This window comes from Corylus avellana, chromosome ca4 (assembly GCF_901000735.1).
Source record: "Corylus avellana chromosome ca4, CavTom2PMs-1.0".
Classification (NCBI taxonomy): Eukaryota; Viridiplantae; Streptophyta; class Magnoliopsida; order Fagales; family Betulaceae; genus Corylus; species Corylus avellana.
In genome coordinates, this window is record NC_081544.1 from 3,831,314 (window position 1) to 3,849,540 (window position 18,227).

Consider the following 18,227-nt stretch of genomic DNA (forward strand, 5'->3'; position numbering starts at 1 on the left):
TATGATTTTAAAAGCTGAGTAAGTTTTGGGAGCCATGGGGCATGGCCTATCCAAATTAAATATTTAAAAATGGGAAGGGGTTAAAGTTGCACTTCTGGGCATCACGAAGGTGGTTTAAGTCTAGATTACTTTGGTCAAAAAAAAAAGAAAAAGATGTAGGATTAGTTGATAAACCATTTATTTGCATGAAGTTTAATGCTTTATAAGACCTTTTTATACCATAATGCTGACGTGATAGTTCTAATAAATTTTTAATTTTATTTTTTAAAAACAAAAAGGGGTCAAAAGATTGATTGGAATTGTAACATCAGCATTGTGGAAGAGTTTGGGATAAAATAAAGTAATGCTAAATATTATACAACATTTTATGAAGATGATGTAATAGAGTCTAGTAGTTATTGGATCAACCTTTGATAAAAGGCTCTTTTTTTTTTTTTTCTTAATGGCTACTAAATCTTGCTACATCTGCTTTGTGTGATATAATATGTAGCATTACTCATAAAAATATGGCTTGTAGTATTACTCTTGCATGATTAAGGAATGAGCAATGGTATATACTATACCGATATCCAACAAGTATTTCACCATGCTGAAGTGACCGGGTATAGTAGTCATTAATATTTTTTCTTTTAAAATGACTAACTCAAAGGCTACTAAATCCTACCTCATTTAAGCATGGTGAAATATTGGTGTACTATATAACATTTCTTTTAAGGGATTTGAGGAGATATGCATTTTAACATAGAGTAATGCTAATAACACACTTTCATCTCACCATTATCCCAATTTACTGACATGGTAGTGCCAATATTCAACCTCGCAACGGTCCATCAAATATGCCACAGATTTACATATATATGTCTAAACCTTTCCATTTTAACCCAAAAAAAGACCTGCACGAGAAGTATATATTTCAGATTAGAAATGCTGTACACACTTCCACTCTTATACGTACTCTAAAATTCACACTTCTTGATGTGACACTAAAAATTATCATTGGATTCAAAATTTAACATTGATCCATCTAAAATCTAAAGGTGGTTTTTAATGCCACATCAAAAAGTATATATTTATAAGTGTAAAAGTGAGAGTGTGTATAGCATTTCTCGTTTCAGATTGTGAGTAATTAGTTTACAGCAAATAAAGCATGTCCATGATACATTAATACCAAGGAATATGTACAGAAGAAATTAAGCAAGTATGTACATGCAGAAAAACACAAGGAGAAGTAGTACCAATCAATGGCCTAGATCTCTCCCTTCCACTATTCTAGCAATCTCCTGCGTTTATACCAGGCAATGGCAAACACATATAAGAAAATCATCCCGGCGGTGCCGCCACCAACAGTCCACAAGAACTTCTTCGTGCCTGGAATTGTATCAATCTTGAACAGCTCGATACGGATGTTCATACCCAAAACGCCAGCCGTTACAATAAACATACTCAACACAAGGGTTGCTGTTGTTAACATCACCCCCATTTGCAGCAGCTGGTTCTGCTTGTCGTCCAGCATTATGTTTATGTAGTCGTCTGTGTCGTCTACGTACTCCCTCAGCTTCCAAGAGAAAACCACCACCATATATAAAAGAATTATTTACATGTTCTAACAATGGCAAAGTCAATAGAGATTGACTTGTGTTATAGTCCTAACACATTTATGTATGCTTCTTAAGAATATAATAATTAAACATATCATGTTTTAACCCAAATAAATTAAAGAAATTCCAAAGCTCATGAACAACATGAGTTCATGCATGTTCTTTGCAAATGCCCAAGTGAGATGATCAAAAAATTAAAATGTTATCCCACTACAACAACTCTACTTCTTAAAAGGGGAGCATGCTCTAGGGTTGACAATTTTTGACACGATATGTAGACTTGACACGAATTCAACACAAAATTAACGGATTAGAGTTCATGGGTTTGATTCGCTTAATTAAATGAGTCAAGTTAGGGTTGACTTATAGTCTTATACTCATGCTTCGACATGACCTGAATTCAACATGAAATTAACGAGTTATGATTGAGGGATTTGACTCCTTTAATTAAATGAGTCGAGTTAGAATTGATCTAGATAGTTTTATATTCATGCCTCTACCTGACTCAAATTTGACATGTAAGCACAAATTGCCACGCTAAGGAGCAGCCCATCTTGTGAATGCTTGCACTATTTGTCCTGACATTTCTGCTAAGTAGTCTAAACACTATGGGTCAAACCATAACAATTGAACCACAAGCATCAGTCTTTTTTTTTTTTTTTTTTTGGGTATTTAAGGATTTATTAGAATGATGTGTGCTCTATTTTGTGAAAACGAGTGATGCATGAATAATGAAATGTATATATGAGTTTTATAAAAGTATGCATGTAAAAGACAAAGATTAATTGCATCGTATGATTGATGCTTTATGTATGGATGACAATTATGGGCTTACCATTATATGGGTTGACCCTATGATTCAAAGATTTACGTTTATTGTTTAGCCTTGGATCCAATAGTTTTATAAGTGACCGGTGCAACTATGTACGGGTAGTAGTCACAATAACAACAATATTGTTAGTAGTGTAGATCACATGGGGTTTAAATACGTCGGGCCACTACTAGTGATGATGGTATGCGTGCTTCACTAGGGCACTATTGTTATACTACGAGTCCTTCGAGACAATATCAACCTTACCAAAAAAGGGCTAAAGACTTGGATATACCATATGGAATTAAACTATGACATGTTCACTTTAAATTATCATATACTATATCTATAATGCATCATCATTATATTATTGTAATTTAATGGAGACTTCATTTTATATTACTGTCCATGGCTTATAAACCTTTTTACTAAACAATTGAGTTTACCATATGATAACATATTACTCACCAAGTTAGAGACTTGCACATTGTCTTCCACCTGTCAAACAAGTACTGTTTTATGGTGGGTTTTCATTGCAATTTTAGATTTAAGGAAGAGGGAACCTTTGTTCCCGAAGGTCTTGGATTTAGTGCAAGACGGCCAGTACTTCCATTGAGAGGTGGGGGGCTTGCAGATTAAGGCCCGCTGCCTCAGCCACTTTGGAAGAACCATGGGAGATGACCAAAGAAGAACTATCAGGGGTGGAGGACAGGACGACCAATTGAGAGACATGCTTGTCGTCAGTTATGGGTTTCTTTGAGGAGTGCTGCTCAGTTGGGAGAAGAGAAGGGTGATCATGTTTTAATGAAAGGGTGAAAACACTTGGTAATTGGGGTACTTATTTTGGTTCTGCTCACCAAATGTGTGAGTGACTTAAATTATCAAACATTTGGTGAGCGCAACTCTTTCAACTAATTAAGATGGATGAAAAAGAGAAACCCCAAAAGAAAATGGAGCGGTAAAATGGGGTTTGCATACCGTGGATAATTTGTTTAGGGTACCATCAACTTGCACGAAGTATGGCTCCAAGAGCATTTCAAGCTCCTTTACATCCAGGTTAGAATGATGCTTCCCATGGGGGTAATTGTCTGGGTTTTGAAGCCCACCTTCCAATGAGATTTCAGCAGGCATCCTAAACAAATACAACGTTAAATTCCATGTCAAAACAGCTAAGATAAAATTAAATGATGGTATATATGACGACATGCCTGTCATCATCCATGTCTGATTGAGAACTTTCATCAACTATCTCATCAGCTGCCTCATTTGCTGAGGAAGCAGAAGAATTTTCTTTGTGTCGTTGAACCAACTTTTCAGTTAAATACATCTCAGCCATATCTGCATCATCATCTAGTAAATGTTCTAATTCATCCCTTACCTGAAGATCATTAGCATCACCACAATTAAAAGCATAACTATATGCAGAAAGAAGAACAAATTATTAATTGTCATCCTAATTCTTAACCAATAATCAACCTTTTGAACATGTCCAGTTATTGCAACCAACCGGCTTTTAATTTGGCGAACACGTTCTAAATTGAGGGTACTAATCATTGAAGTCAGCTTATCTAAGGCTAAATTTGCCTCTTCCTCCAATGTTCTTGCCTGGTTTTGGAGACAACATATAAAGAGTTAAACATTTGGTAAAATCACAGTTTAACTTTAAAATCGTGCATTTTTAACTTGCCTGTGATTTGAAATGCAGATTTTTCAAATCACGGGTTTTTTTTATAAAAAAAATGTACTTTCAAGTGATACATTTTCTGCAATTTAGTTTAAAATCATACTTTTGATCAATGAAATCGCAATGCGAAACACGATCGACATTAACTTACATCGCTTTCCAAGCCACTGCAAGCAGCCTCAAGACATGCCTCTAATGCAACAAATTCAAATGGAAGAACCTTTGACCCATCTTGACTCTCAACATCAATGTTTTCCTTCCACCTTACTTGACTCATCTTGATCCTTAAACTTTGAAAATCCTTCCGAGAAAGTTTGAGAACTACCAGCCTTTGATTGCAGTTTTTCAAGTTCATTCAAATTCCTCCTCTTTGAACCATCACCATTTCCCCCCTATAAAAGCATTAAAGAAAGCACATACAGAAATAACAAATTAGTATTAAGAAAGGAAAAATAAGGTCTTCTCTTCAAGTTCCTTAAAGATTTCTTACCTTAGCAATCAAGTTATATGTGTAATACATTAGATTGTCATAGAAATAGGAAAACAAAAGCCACTACTTTGATCATTGTATTACTCGATGCTACTATAGGAGTTCTTTAAAATTATTAACAAAAACTAGTCTCGCCTCATAAGTTAATTCTCACTCAATGTGGGAATTAACTTTATGGGTTACCATAATTTCTTTCACTTAAATTCTTGACATTCTCTTCAGGGCTCATATCATGCTATAGTGTTCAAGTGTTGGAATTATCTTATATCGGTTGTAGAAGGGATTGGTGGTCAATTTACAAGTATGAAGGAAAGCCTCACCTTTTGAGTTAGCTTTTGGATTGATAGAAGCTCAAAACCACTCAACACTGATATCAAAGCTTACTAGAATCACTTATAAAGCCTAATTTCATTTATAAGGAACCAATATAAGACTTAACACCCATATAATAATATTACAATTCAGCCACCAATAAGTCAACTCACGATTGTGTGAGAGTGAGAGAGAGTTGACTCATGTTACTAAGCACTCAAAGTAATATTTTAAAATGGTAAATAGATGAATGTATTAAATTGATAAACTTAAAAAATGCTGATATCAATTTTGTTATTTATTTACATACTATAAGTCTTTCTAGAGTCCTCCTAGAGTCATTACAAATGTGATATGACTTTCAAAATCACTGTTGAATTTAATATGTGATTTATTGACTTTTGATCTATTGGTGATTTTAAATGACACATCACATTTGAGATGAGTCTAAGAGAACTTTAAGAAGACTTATAGCCTTACTCTATTTAAACCTAAATACTATTTCTCTTTTGATAAAGAGAGAATCTACGAGTATTAATTATGTATTTAACCTTAAATTTTAATCCGTGTGGTTTTTTTTTTGGGTTGACTTTTAGGAGAATCGGGCTAAAGATGTCTGGCACAAACCAAGCAGTTGAAAAGGTCTTCAATATCTTGAACAAACAATAAAAATTTAATAATTTTTCTAATCTTAAAATATTCTTTTCTAAAAAATATTTTACTTCAAAACAAACATTACCTCTTTAAACATTTTAAAAAGTACTAATAATGTTAATTTTTTAGGTTGAAAAATAAACGATAATTGAACTTTCAGGGTCAATTTTTTAGAATTAAAAAGAAATGCATTTTAATTAAAAGAACAATTTTTTTTTAATAAAAAATAAAACAAAAACCATGAATCCTTTCAACCAAAAAGGGTCCAACCTGGGCTCTGGTGGCCTGGTGGTGACACACGAGGAGCTTCTGCAGCTCCTCAACAAAGGGCTTCACAGATGGGTCCTTTGAATTCAGCAACAGGACCTCCTGGCCTGTAATTATTGCCTTTATATTCTCCAGGTTGATTACAATGGCCCTCTCACGGCCCATAATGGTTGATGGGTACGAGAGCAGCGGGTCCAAAATTCGAAGATCTCGACCCGGAAGGCCTGTTCTACGCATGATGAAATGCTTCCCGGCCTCCAGAACCTGGGCCCGACCCATTTGGTCCACCAACATCCAAGCCCGGATCCCAGTCACCTTCTTCCGCAGCCCGGTTAGGGTGGACGTGGGCCGGACCTGCTCCGGTTTGTCGTCAATTGGGCTGGAACCCGACCTGGAGTTCCGAGGCGGATAATCACTAGTCATCTCCATCTCTTCTGTGCCTTCTCTCCCTCAGTAGTTAGTAGTGAATGGTTTTTATAGTTAAAAGTACGAGGAAAGGGAGTCCCAGGTTGCAACTGAACAAGATGGTACCTTGCCTGGATAATATGATTGTAAAAAGGCATTTTATTGAGGAAGATTGTATCTGAGGCTTGTTTTGTGCTTGAATTAAAATTCAGAAAAGGAAAACAGTAGGTTGGTCAACTTGCCACTTATAGATAGTTGGGACGTGTAAATATCCAAAGAATAATGCAATTATCTCATAATATATTAATGCGAAAAGAAATGTTACACACATTCTCAAATGTACATTTTATGGCATGTCATTACAAATCACCATTACATTTTGGATAAATCACTATTAATTTTGGATCAAATAGTGAAATTTAGTGCTATGTTTGGGAGTATGTACTTGGAAGTGTGTATAACATTTAATCATTTATCGTATATGAGAGGTCCAACCAACCCTTCAATTTTTTTTTTTTTTAAAAACAAAAACGGATCTAAGCGATAGTTGGGGAAACCATGTCAGCATTAATGTAGAATAGTTATAAGATAAAAAATATAATTTCTAGCATTATTTATATTGAAATAACTAATGTTATATACCACATTTTAATTCCACAATGCTAATGTGGCAATCTCAATCAACCATTGATTTTAAAAAAAAAAAAATTTTAAAAAAACTTTTTTACAAAAAAAAAAAGAAGGATTGATCAAAGGGTTCGTTGGGACAGTCTAATCAACATCATAAAATAGTTTCTAGCATTACTTTTTTTTTTTGTGAGTGACTCTAGTCCCCTTCTGGTTTTTACTCCAATATCTTGTTTATTGGTAGTGTTAATTATCTTCTCTATAATAAGAGAGGAGAGACTTGATAGGATAGAAGAGTATTATCTCCAATTATGTAGTCAAAATTGTCAAATCAATAATTATCAAAAGTTTAAACTAATCATTTAATTATATTTCAACGCTTTTTACGGGGGTTCAAATTCAATTCGAACTCAGAAACACTCATCTCATACCGTGTTAAACCACGGGTTATTTAAAAAACTTAACCTTATAAGAAATGATAATCTCAAATCTCTTAAATTATATTCTAACAAAAATGGGTTGTCTCTAATCTCTTAATTATTCTGAGCTATTTCAAAAATTCAAATTTTTAGAAATGTTTTGAGTTCTTGAAAAATAAAAATAAAAACTAGTAGGATAGATCACATTGAATACATAAGCAAAAATATTGGGCGGATTTTAAACAAGCTTCGTTGCTCAAAAATGAGAAAAACCTTGAAACAAATTCCTAGAGTTCTAATTAGAGAGCATAGAAAGACATCCATCTATCAGCCATTTCAAGGCATTCTTTAGGCTTGTATTCTGGAGCTGTGTGACCCCCTCCCTGTACAAGTAAAATATATTAAATTCTATTTTATTAATGCAAAAAATAAAATAAAAAATTCACATAATTAAGTGGGAGTTTTTCTTGCCTTCACTAAAGCAAAGGTCAAGCCATCTCCTTCAATAGTTGAATACTTCTCTGTGAATCTATAAAGAAAAGTGAAGTGTAAGTATGATGGTTATGAACGGTTAAAGATTAAGATGTATTGAAATGCAAAGAAATCAAAGAAAATTAAGATATTAGAAACCAACCCTGCAATTTGTCCTTCAACAAACCATGGTCTCCAACCATCAACTGTTGGCAAATTCAGATTTTTTACCCATACTTGTGTACCCACATATGGAATCATCATGTCGTGATCACCGCTGCAACAACACACAACAATTAATCTTAAATCTAATGCTTATCTTAAAAGTTTAAGCCGAAAAGAAACCGTGAGTATAATTATTTAATTAACGGTTTTAAGATGAACGCCTTTTTAGTCCATTAACGGGCCTAGGCAGACCTATTCTCGGGCGGTAGAGGTTGTGTTAGGGATGTATATCCATTCATGATTTGTTTTAGTGTTTTACTAGTTGTTGTTAGAATATACGGAAAATATATTATATTTTCCGTATATTCCATAATTATGTTGATATCAAATATTCTCTATTTATGGGTTGATTGTAATCAAATCAAAGAGATTTGATTACTATACTTGTATTTATATATTACCCTATAAATAGGGACCTTTGTATTGTAGACAAATAAAGTTAATAAGCACAATGTTGAGTCGTGAGTTACATGCAAGTCCTATTCATGTGGGAGTCTATTTTCAGTGTATTATGTTCTTTAAATGCTGCATTACCATGGAATAAAATTTATCAACCCTTTGCATTTGTAAGAATTGAGAGCACTTCTAATTGGTTATAAGAGGTCTAAGATTTCTTGAAAATCATATAAAATCTATCATTCTTGCTAGTTATTCATCCCACCAAGGGTTCAAGAATGTGTCTAACGGAGTGGGGGTCATAGAATTAAATCCATTAGCCCATGAACCTCTCCCCTAACCAACAACGTGCCGAACAACATTTCCAAATACCATGGTCTTGGTGATATTTCGTCAAGTCTAAGGTTTGAATTCCCTTGAGTCCAAACAATTCTTTAGGGCTGGTCTGTCAGAGTGTGGAAATGACGCTTTACATAGGTTCGAGGTTTATCCAATAGGGGTTGGTACATGAAGTGACTCTACCTTGTAGGGGTTCCTTGTTATCAAAAAAAAAAAAAAAAAAAAAAATTCTCAAACACTCTTCTTCTACTATGTAGGTATTCCCGTTAGACTTCCGTCGTACTTGACCTTCCTTAACTTTGTAGGCACTCTTAATTAAAGATTTAGTGTGCGATCAACTGATTCTTCCATCAATAAATATTCTAACCGTTAGGAATTATCATGTGAAATATAATTTGTGGTTGATGAATTATTTGAAAGGATTATAAAATAGAGCCAAAACAGGATAAAAATAGTGAAGAGAATTAATCACCTGTACACCAGAGCTCGATAACCTCTCGTAATGAGGAGTTCTTCATGATAATGGACCACCGTGTTGAGGTTGCTTTCATAAGCCAAACTTTTATTGCATCTCTTCCAATCTGTAATTGTCCCCTATTTTCACACCAAATAAAATCTTACTGAAATGATTTTACATGGGTTATAAATAATTTTTCGCATTAATCAAGCTTTATAGTAAATGTAGAAGGTAATTGAACCTAGAAATTCACTGAAAATGTCACCTACATTTCGAACGCCAAGAGCTTTTTGGACAGTTGCATCATTCGCCCAGATGTAAGAGAGCACATAATTGGTATTCTGCAACACGTTACGTCGGCAGATATAAAATGGGTGTGAAAAATGGATATCAAGAGTAGCATTACATGAGTCATGTCCAGAACACACGTAAAAATCATGTACATGCATGATCTATTAAAAATGTACGTGAAAATTATTTGAAAAATGACACATATCAGATTAATAGATTAAATTGAAAAAAAAAATCTCTAACCCAATTTAGAGGAAAACTTTATCTTTACCCGACACCAATTCTCTTGGCGTTTAGTTGGTGGTGATTGGATGATCTCGTCGGGAATGTCATCAAAAAATTTTCTTCCCCAGTTCATGGTTTTTGGTCTTGGGGTTGCAAAGCTACACTTGGGCTCCAAAATTTGTGCATCGTTTACATTTTTTGTGCACTACAAATTGAGTCACAGAGTAAATAACAAAACATAAAATTAAAGGCAGAATAAATAAAATGAATAAGGTACATGAAAATTCAGTCAAGAATTCTCATTTCTAGCAAAAGAAAAAGAAAATTGAATGAGAGAACTTTGTGTTGCAAAAACCAGATGTGGTAAGTCCTCTAACCTCTGCAATAAGGCCGATATCATCTAGGCATGTTGAATTGGTCAAATCTGGATAAACATATTCGCCCTTGCAACTTTCTTTGACTGACTGGAAAAACATTTGTATAATATTTTCACAACGGATTCAAACATATATATATATATAGGCAAACATAAGTAGAGGGTTTAGGGTTACTTCATAAAGTTCATCAGATATAAGTGTCAACCGGTGGAAATATTTTATTCTTGAATTCTCATCACCATGTTGATCTGTTACTGGGTTGCCGAGGATGTACCCCTGATAATTCATATTTAAAGAATACCAAATTAAACCAAAATTCAAAAGCTCGATAGCACGCAAATGAGTGAATCAAAATAGGTGTTTCGATCCCTTCAAATTTTTTTCCTGAATTAATAAAGGGTCAAAGGGGTATGTGTGGAATCCACCTGTCCCCAAATAGCTTAGGGTGCTGAGCTCACTTGCCCACTTGCACATACCCTTTTTGTTTTTTCGTTCGAATTGCATGCAATCCAAAAAAAAAGAAAAAAAAAAACAGAAAGATCGCGAAGATCCCGATCCGACAAAATACCCATGATAAATAAATTAAAAAAATGATTTTTTTTTTAATCAATGCAAGAGAGGGAAAAAAAGGGAGGGGGGGAAGCACATACTAGGAGATTCATGGGTGGTAGGCTTCCAGCTATATTACCTGCAATGCCACAATTGACAAATATTACTTTGTTAAAAAATGAAAATGTTTTCATTAAATGTATAATTAAAGCGTTCATCTTTACGTCATGTCATAATATTTTTTAAATAAAAAGCAGAAAATGGCTTCCAAAAAGACATATTATCAGGAGTACTAAATACTTACCATTTGAGATTAGAATAGAGACTTGGGGAACAATGACGCCAAAATAGGAATCTCCGGCGATGTAAAGTGGATTATTGAGATATTTGGGATGGTCCAAAATCCACTGCATCACCATTTTCAAAGTGAAAATTTTGAATATATATATTTTTCGAGCTATTTGTGGTTCAAAAAATGAAATCATTTAGTTTTCTCACCTTCCTAAGAAAAGTATAAATGTCATAAGGTGATGATGTGTCGGAGCTGTAGTATCCTTCAGAGCTTGTAGAGTAGGAGAATCCAGTCCCAACAGGTGCGTCTAGAAATATTATGTTTGCTACCTGCAAAATAGTAGCCGTAGGATATTAATTATTGATTAAGAAATATTAGAAAGATTTTAAAAATTAAAATAATTATACTTTTAAAATTAACATCATAAAAATTGAAATTAGCACCTGGGTCCATGCTTCTGGGTTCACCCTAAGTGTTGGGAAGCTACCATTGAAACTGTCGAAATCGAAAGTTAGTGGTCCTGCACAATATTAGAGGTTAATAGCTAAAACATTCAACACAATTTAGTTAAATTAAGGCCCGTAATTTTTGATACAATCCGTGAATCCAACATGAACTTAACACGAAATTAAAAAAAGTTAGGGTTAAAGAGTTTGATCCGTTTAATTAAATGTATTGGGTAATGGTCGGCCTATATTATCCTATACTCATATCTCAACATGACTTGAACCCGATATATGACATAATAGCTGTCAATTTTTTATATGATTTGTAAATCCGACACGAACTCAATATAAAATTAAAGGGTTATGGTTGACCTATATAAGTTTTTTACGCATATCTTAACACAACCCAAACTCGATACGTGAACACAAATTGCCAACCCTACTATAAACACAATCGTACCATAGATCACTTGGGGGCAACCGAACTATCTAATAGTCACTGAAAGTGGTTCGATCACTTGGAGAGCAAATCAAGGGGTGGCTAACAACTCTCAATAATTGTGATAACAATTAGAGATGTGTTAGAAAGTTTAAAATTTCGTGCCAAACAAAAAAGTTGGGCTGTTTGTTATAAAATTTTAAAAATACTGCTTTAGCTTTTTTATTCTAAAAATAATCAAAATACCTTTTTTTAAAAAAAAACTTAAAAGCAGAGTTCTTTTTTTTAAAAAAAAATTAATTTTTCTCAACCATTCTCTAATAATAACGAGAGACAATGAGAGTTGCATTTAGATACACTTTTGGTGTTTAGTCAACGAAATGAGATTGATGGGTAAGCGTCATATCACTTACCTAATTATTGTGCTTCGCTACGAGAAATGCATTCTCCAACCAAACAGTCCTAAGTGTTTGGCAAAGGTTGTAATCGGACTCAAAAATTAAAAAAATAATTCTCAAAATCAAATCTAACATTTTTACTTTTTACATCACATCAATCATTTTTTATTACTATTTAAATAAAAAAATCATTACAAAACAAATTTTCATTTTTTTATACAAAATATTTTTACTTTTTTCTCTTATATCAATCAAATCTGCTACAGTACCGTTCCTCTCTTTTTCCATTCCATTGCCAAACACAGCCAAGCTGGTTTTTCTGCTTTTTTGTTTTTTTATTTTGTAAACAATTTTTAGAATTTCAGTTTCTCTTTCTCCTTCTCAAAACCCTTCTCATGTCGGACTACTACCGACCATTTTCAGGACACTGTTGAGCCTTCGACGGACCTCCGTAAGACCACATTCAAACTTTTGTTAGACCACTGTTTGACATTTGTTGGACCACAATTGGAACTCAATTTTTTGTGTTAAAATTTTTAAATTATTTTATATTCGTATTTTTATGTTGCGAATAAAAACTAATTTTCATAGATTAATATAACTAAAAAAAATATAAAAAAATATTTGTGATTTTTAATAAAATAATTTTTTAAATATGATGTGACATTTAAAATTACTAATAGATCGAAATTCAATAATGATCATCTTAAATTCAATACTAATTTTAAAACTCACGTCACATTTGACAGGACTTTAAGAGAATTCTAGTCCTCATTTGATCAACACGTGTCGAAACAAGCGGAGCCCAAGCACTTAAACGGTTTGTCCAAACTGTTAGATATTCGAGCTATAAGGTTGAAATAAAGTCGTCTAAATATGCGAAATTCGAGCTATTTAAACACATGTCCGAATTGGGGCAATCCCATTTTCTTTCTTTTAGATATGAGAATTGAAAAGATATTAAGGTGGAGGGATTTACCGATTTCATAAATGAGGCCGGAGAGAGCAGAACAACCAGGGCCTCCGGTGAGCCAAAGCACAAGAGGGTCCTTCACTGGGTTTCTTTGAGACTCAATGAAATAGTAGAACAGCTGTAAATCGTCCGTCTCCCCCACCGACACATACCTAAATCAAACACATTGTCTCCATTAATGTAAAATCTTTGTTTAGTCTTGGAACATCAGAAAAACCAAATGCTTCATGAAAACAGTGAATAACATTCAAAGCAAACGCTCACCCAGTTTCCAGATTAAACGGAAGCTCATCGGAATACCCCGGCAGAGTCTCCACGACGGTTATCGACGTTGCTGTGGAGGAGAGAAGTAATACAATAAGAAAATGCATCCACATCCACATCCACATCCACCCAACATACTTGCAATTGTTGCCTGAAATCCTTAGACATCTTGATTTCATTGCTATATCTGCTGATCTACTGTGTGCTTCCATTTTCCTGCCACTGATTGGGTGAGCCATGATTCTCTGCAACTTATAATAATTGCCATGAAAATCTTCATCATTTGAAATTTCGCCAAACGGTAGGTCCAAGTGTGAAGGTTGGTTAAAATTGTAGCTAACGTTCTCTTTGTTCAAAAAACTTGAGGCCAATTTCTTTGATTATTGAGAAAATATGATGGCGGAATGGTTCCAAAACAAATTAATTAAGGTACAACCGTACAACACTATTCAACTTTGACTTACAGACATGAGCGGAGAGTGGGAGGATATATTGTCATTTGTCTAATTGCAGGCCCACTAAAATGGAAAAATTCACTTAACATCTAATTGGTAATGTTTTCTTAAACTTTTAATTGAGACAATATCTTTCTCTAAACTATTTTAATTGAGATAATATTTTTTCTCAAACTATCAAAAAATTGTCAATGTATCCCTTAAGGCCAGTAAAAAACAAAATGACCATAAATTTTTGTCAATAAGATAAAAATATCGAAAAAAAAAATACATTTTTTTTTTAAAAAAAAACAAAATTGTTTAAAATTTCCACTTCCTTTTTTATAAAAAATAAATAAATTTTAGTTTTTCTTTCAGTAAGGGTATATTTGTCATTAGGGAGATATTGACAATTTTTAGTTGTTTGGGAGGGGGGACATTGTCAATTGAGTTGTAGTTTGAGGAGGTATATGGACTTTCCCAAGGTGTCATTTTTTTTTTTTTTTTAAGGTGTTGATTACTTGAAAATTAATTAGGTGTGTCAATTCGTATTCGGGCCGTGTCGAGAAATGACTATAAGATTATATAGGTCAACTATAATTTGACACATTTAATTAAATGGATCAGACTCTCTTAATTCTAATCTGTTAATTTCGTATTAGGTTTGTTTTAGGTTCGCATGTCATGTCAAAAATTGTCAGCCCTTACGTCATATGTTGGGTTTGGGTCGTGTCAATATATGTGTATAAGATTATATAGGCCAACCCTAACTCTTGTCTAATTAAACGAGACATACAGCTCAACCCTAACCCATTAATTTTGTGTCAGTTTCGTGAGTCGTGTTAAAAATTGTCGGCCATAATTTTAACTATTTTGTGTTTTGATTTACAAAATTAAGTTACATTTTTATGGTAAATTAAGTTTGATAGTATAATATCATCATATTGATTGAACCCATTGAGGGGAAGTTCCCTTCCGAGCTCGCATAGAAAAAAAAATTAGATGGAAGAGGAAAGAGCTTACAGCCAACTTTCAAAACACACCAATAAACGGGTAGCGATCGACCTAACTTAATCATGCCACATGGTTCACATTTGCTTCATTCTTCATGTGTGTGTGAATAATATATATATATATATTATTCAACTATATTTATGATATATTGATGAAGTTTACTAAGTTAAAAGATTAATTAACGACGGATATCAACTCCTAACATTTGACTGGCAGACAAAAGTATTTCAAATATTCCAAGAAATTTTAGTATGATTTGTTAATTTTGCTTTGTGGCCGTGACAATATCAGAATTTAGCACCTGTTTCCTTTCTCTCTATTTGTTTAACCATCTTAGTTGAAGTCTTTTGAGACAGAATCTGATCTATATATATATATATATATATATATAAGCAACAGCAAGATAACAAGGATAAATGCAGCTCACTGATATGGGGTTTGCCTGACATGAGTGCATACACGAAGTGACCATTCTTTGAAGGGTTACCGGGCCGTCACAAAAAAAGGGAAAATTTTTACTTTAAACCCTTGAATTACCACTTGTTTTGAGAATAAAACCTCTTAAACTTTGAATTTGATTCAATTGACACCCCATTGTCAGATTCAACCGTTAACCCCTAATAAAAATGACTAAAAAGACCAAATTACCCTTTGATTTTTTTTTATATATATATATATTTTAAAAATTTAATTTGAAAAAAAGGTCAGGAATATAAAGGTCATTTTATCACTTTTAACTTTTAAAATCTGATGAAGGGGGTACATTGCATTAAATTGAAAGTTGAGAGTTTTTGAAATTTATGGGGTCTTCTCAAAATGCGTAGTAGTTCAGGAGAAAATTTCCACTAAAAAAAGAAAAGAAAAGAAAAGAAGCAACAACAAGATAACGAGGATAAATGCGTCAAGAGGAAGTTCAAATATTTTTACCTAACAATATTCAGTTTTGATATGGTATCAAAGCCTTGAAGATAAACTTCAAATCAATTTTCTTCAATGGAAACTTACACCTCTTCTTCTTCTTCTTCTTCTTCTGCGACAACCTCTCCCAACCGAGATTCTACTTCAAATCCAACCATCAATCCATCACCTTCTTCTTCTTCTGCGACAACCTCTCCCAACCAAGATTCTACTTCAAATCCAACCATCAATCCATCACCTGCCTCGCAGAGAGGCAACAATCCTATTTCTCCAATCATTCCAACAGGGGAAGAGGCAGATCGGGGGCAGGGGCGGAACTACCCTTTGGCTTGGGGGAGGGGGCCAGCCCCCAAAGCCATAGGGTGGTCCTCAATTTTTTATTTTTTTAAATTTTGCCCCCTCAAATTACATTCCGTCCTTGGTCGGGGGGACACCCTCTTCTTCTACCAATTCACAAGGAGGCTCTTTCAAATCTGTTTGCCAAGTCTGCATATAAAACGTTTTTAAACTTGTGAAAGAATAGATCTAAATGTGTTGTTGTATAGATACCTCTCATGTTTTTTTATAGTGTTGATCCAGAATGCTTTGGTTTTTGGTATGGAAGGTGTGATTTTTTTAATAAATTTTGAGACTTTGATGTTTTGGGTTTTAGGCCTAGCTTGTTTAATATCTAGGTTGGAAAAAAGAAGTCGTTTTTGGTCCTAGAACACCTTAAATGGAGAAAAATGTATATTTTTCTGAGTTAGGAGTTTCTGTGTATGAACCGTCGTGAAAACGGTGCCTTTCGAATAACCTTCCTAACACTAAGATTGTCCTAATGATGTGACTGTTCTAACGATACCTTATATTATCCTAATGGTTTTCAGGCATAATGTAGTCATTTGATGTTTTTAGAATTTTTGGTCTAGATGTGTAAGTAACGATAACATACCTTGCATACGAGGGGATTACATTTGTATTTAACCCCTTTGTTTAATAAATTGTCCATGGAGTATATATAATAGTATAATACACTCATAGGACTCAAGAAAAAAAAAAAAAAAAACACTCATAGAACGTGCCATGCATATAAGACTTTGAATTTAATATATTAGAAATATGTAGAATTTTTCAATTTAGGACCATTAATTAAGCATTCCCGGTCAGGCCTTAACATTGAATGCATCATTGTACTATTTAATTCAAATGAACTAGAAATAATCCTGCTCCATATATATATATATATATATATATATAATCTGCAAATCCAATATTTAAGGGATGGATGTTTGCATGAATGTAACTATATATTCATATATATACCAAAGGGGGACGTATATGGCCCTTTGCTTATTAAATTTTTTTTATTAAGTTAAATAAATATGTATTTTTAGGTTTACAAACTAGAATTGAAACCTTATTAAAATTAGATTTAATCATTTATTCATACTTTAGCCTTTCAAATTACGAAATTCTAGCTTCGTTCTAAACATCTGGCTCCGTTTCGAGATGATCAGAGCGTCTGAAGCTGTTAGATCAGAGAGGGTAGTGAGCAAACCACCTATCCGCCATGGCAAAACATTGTTTAGGCTTGTACTCTGGAGCTGTGTGACCCCCTCCCTACAACCACAATCACAATATAAAAGGAAAGCTCAACTTTTATTCTTCCTCAATAACCAAAAAGAACAAGAAAAAAAAAAAAAAAAAAACGAATAAGAAAAAGAATTAGAGGTCTATTTCGTGCCTTGACCGTAGCATAAGTCATACTATATTGATTCTTCACGAAGTCCATTGTGTACCTGTTAAAATGATAAGAGTAGTTTTAACTAAGATAATGGAGAAATTTTATACCGATAAAGTCTTCTTTTAAATTGGGTCGGAGAATTCTTCTTCTAATTCAAGTTATTAAATTGACATTTGTCTTTAGAGTACGTGATTTTCACATGTTCTAAAGATCTCTTAATTTAATATATTGGATTGGAGAAATAAATTTTCTCTAAACTAATTTAGAAGAAAACTTTATTGCATGGGGAAAAAGATTAAAATTTGAGAATAAAGGCTAAAAGATGTACAAGTTTTGTAAATTTTAGATACCGACCCGGCAACTTGACCATCCACGAGCCATGGCTGCCAAACATCATTGAGAGTCATGTTGAGGGATCTTATCCATTCTAGGGTGCCCAAAAACGGAACAAGCAGGTCGTGGTCTCCTCTGTGAGGAGAGAAACAATACATAAGGCAAATCTACCATTGAATTGTAGCTCTTAATGTGGGTTCCATAGATTTAATGGTGAATTTACAAATAAAAGAGAAGTTTTATTATCACTTGTAAATCAACGATCGATAAGCTGTGATCTTGGTGAAATTTTGATGATAATCAACGGTACTGATAACATCATATGTGTAGGACATGCTCTCATTACATCTTACCCAGTTCTTTATTGTTCCCTGTTGGTCATCATATATAAGATTA

General features: G+C 33.6%; 1 protein-coding gene and 1 pseudogene across 1 annotated transcript; both read right to left on the minus strand.

The window, feature by feature from the left end:
• Positions 1 to 1,141: 1,141 nt before the first annotated feature.
• LOC132177872 (magnesium transporter MRS2-3-like) lies at positions 1,142 to 6,245 on the minus strand (annotated as a pseudogene).
• A 1,230-nt stretch (positions 6,246 to 7,475) lies between these two features.
• On the minus strand, positions 7,476 to 13,693 carry LOC132179294 (serine carboxypeptidase-like 18). Its single transcript, XM_059591999.1, has 14 exons — positions 13,410 to 13,693; positions 13,152 to 13,297; positions 11,333 to 11,409; positions 11,096 to 11,218; positions 10,902 to 11,004; positions 10,699 to 10,736; positions 10,223 to 10,324; positions 10,049 to 10,135; positions 9,718 to 9,876; positions 9,425 to 9,496; positions 9,171 to 9,292; positions 7,902 to 8,015; positions 7,739 to 7,796; positions 7,476 to 7,650 (listed from the first exon to the last, which is right to left on the minus strand). The coding sequence occupies exons 1-14, from the start codon at positions 13,646 to 13,648 to the stop codon at positions 7,567 to 7,569; spliced, it is 1,524 nt and encodes a 507-aa protein (XP_059447982.1). The 5' UTR covers positions 13,649 to 13,693; the 3' UTR covers positions 7,476 to 7,566.
• Positions 13,694 to 18,227: the final 4,534 nt, after the last annotated feature.

Coding starts and splice junctions, on each gene's coding strand:
- LOC132179294 (XM_059591999.1), bottom strand. CDS start 13,648: ATGGCTCACCCAATCAGTGGCAGGAAAATGGAAGCACACAGTAGATCA. Junction 11,410..13,151: donor CGGCCTCATTTATGAAATCG/GTAAATCCCTCC, acceptor AATATTGTGCAG/GACCACTAACTTTCGATTTC. Junction 7,651..7,738: donor TGACCTTTGCTTTAGTGAAG/GCAAGAAAAACT, acceptor TTACTTGTACAG/GGAGGGGGTCACACAGCTCC.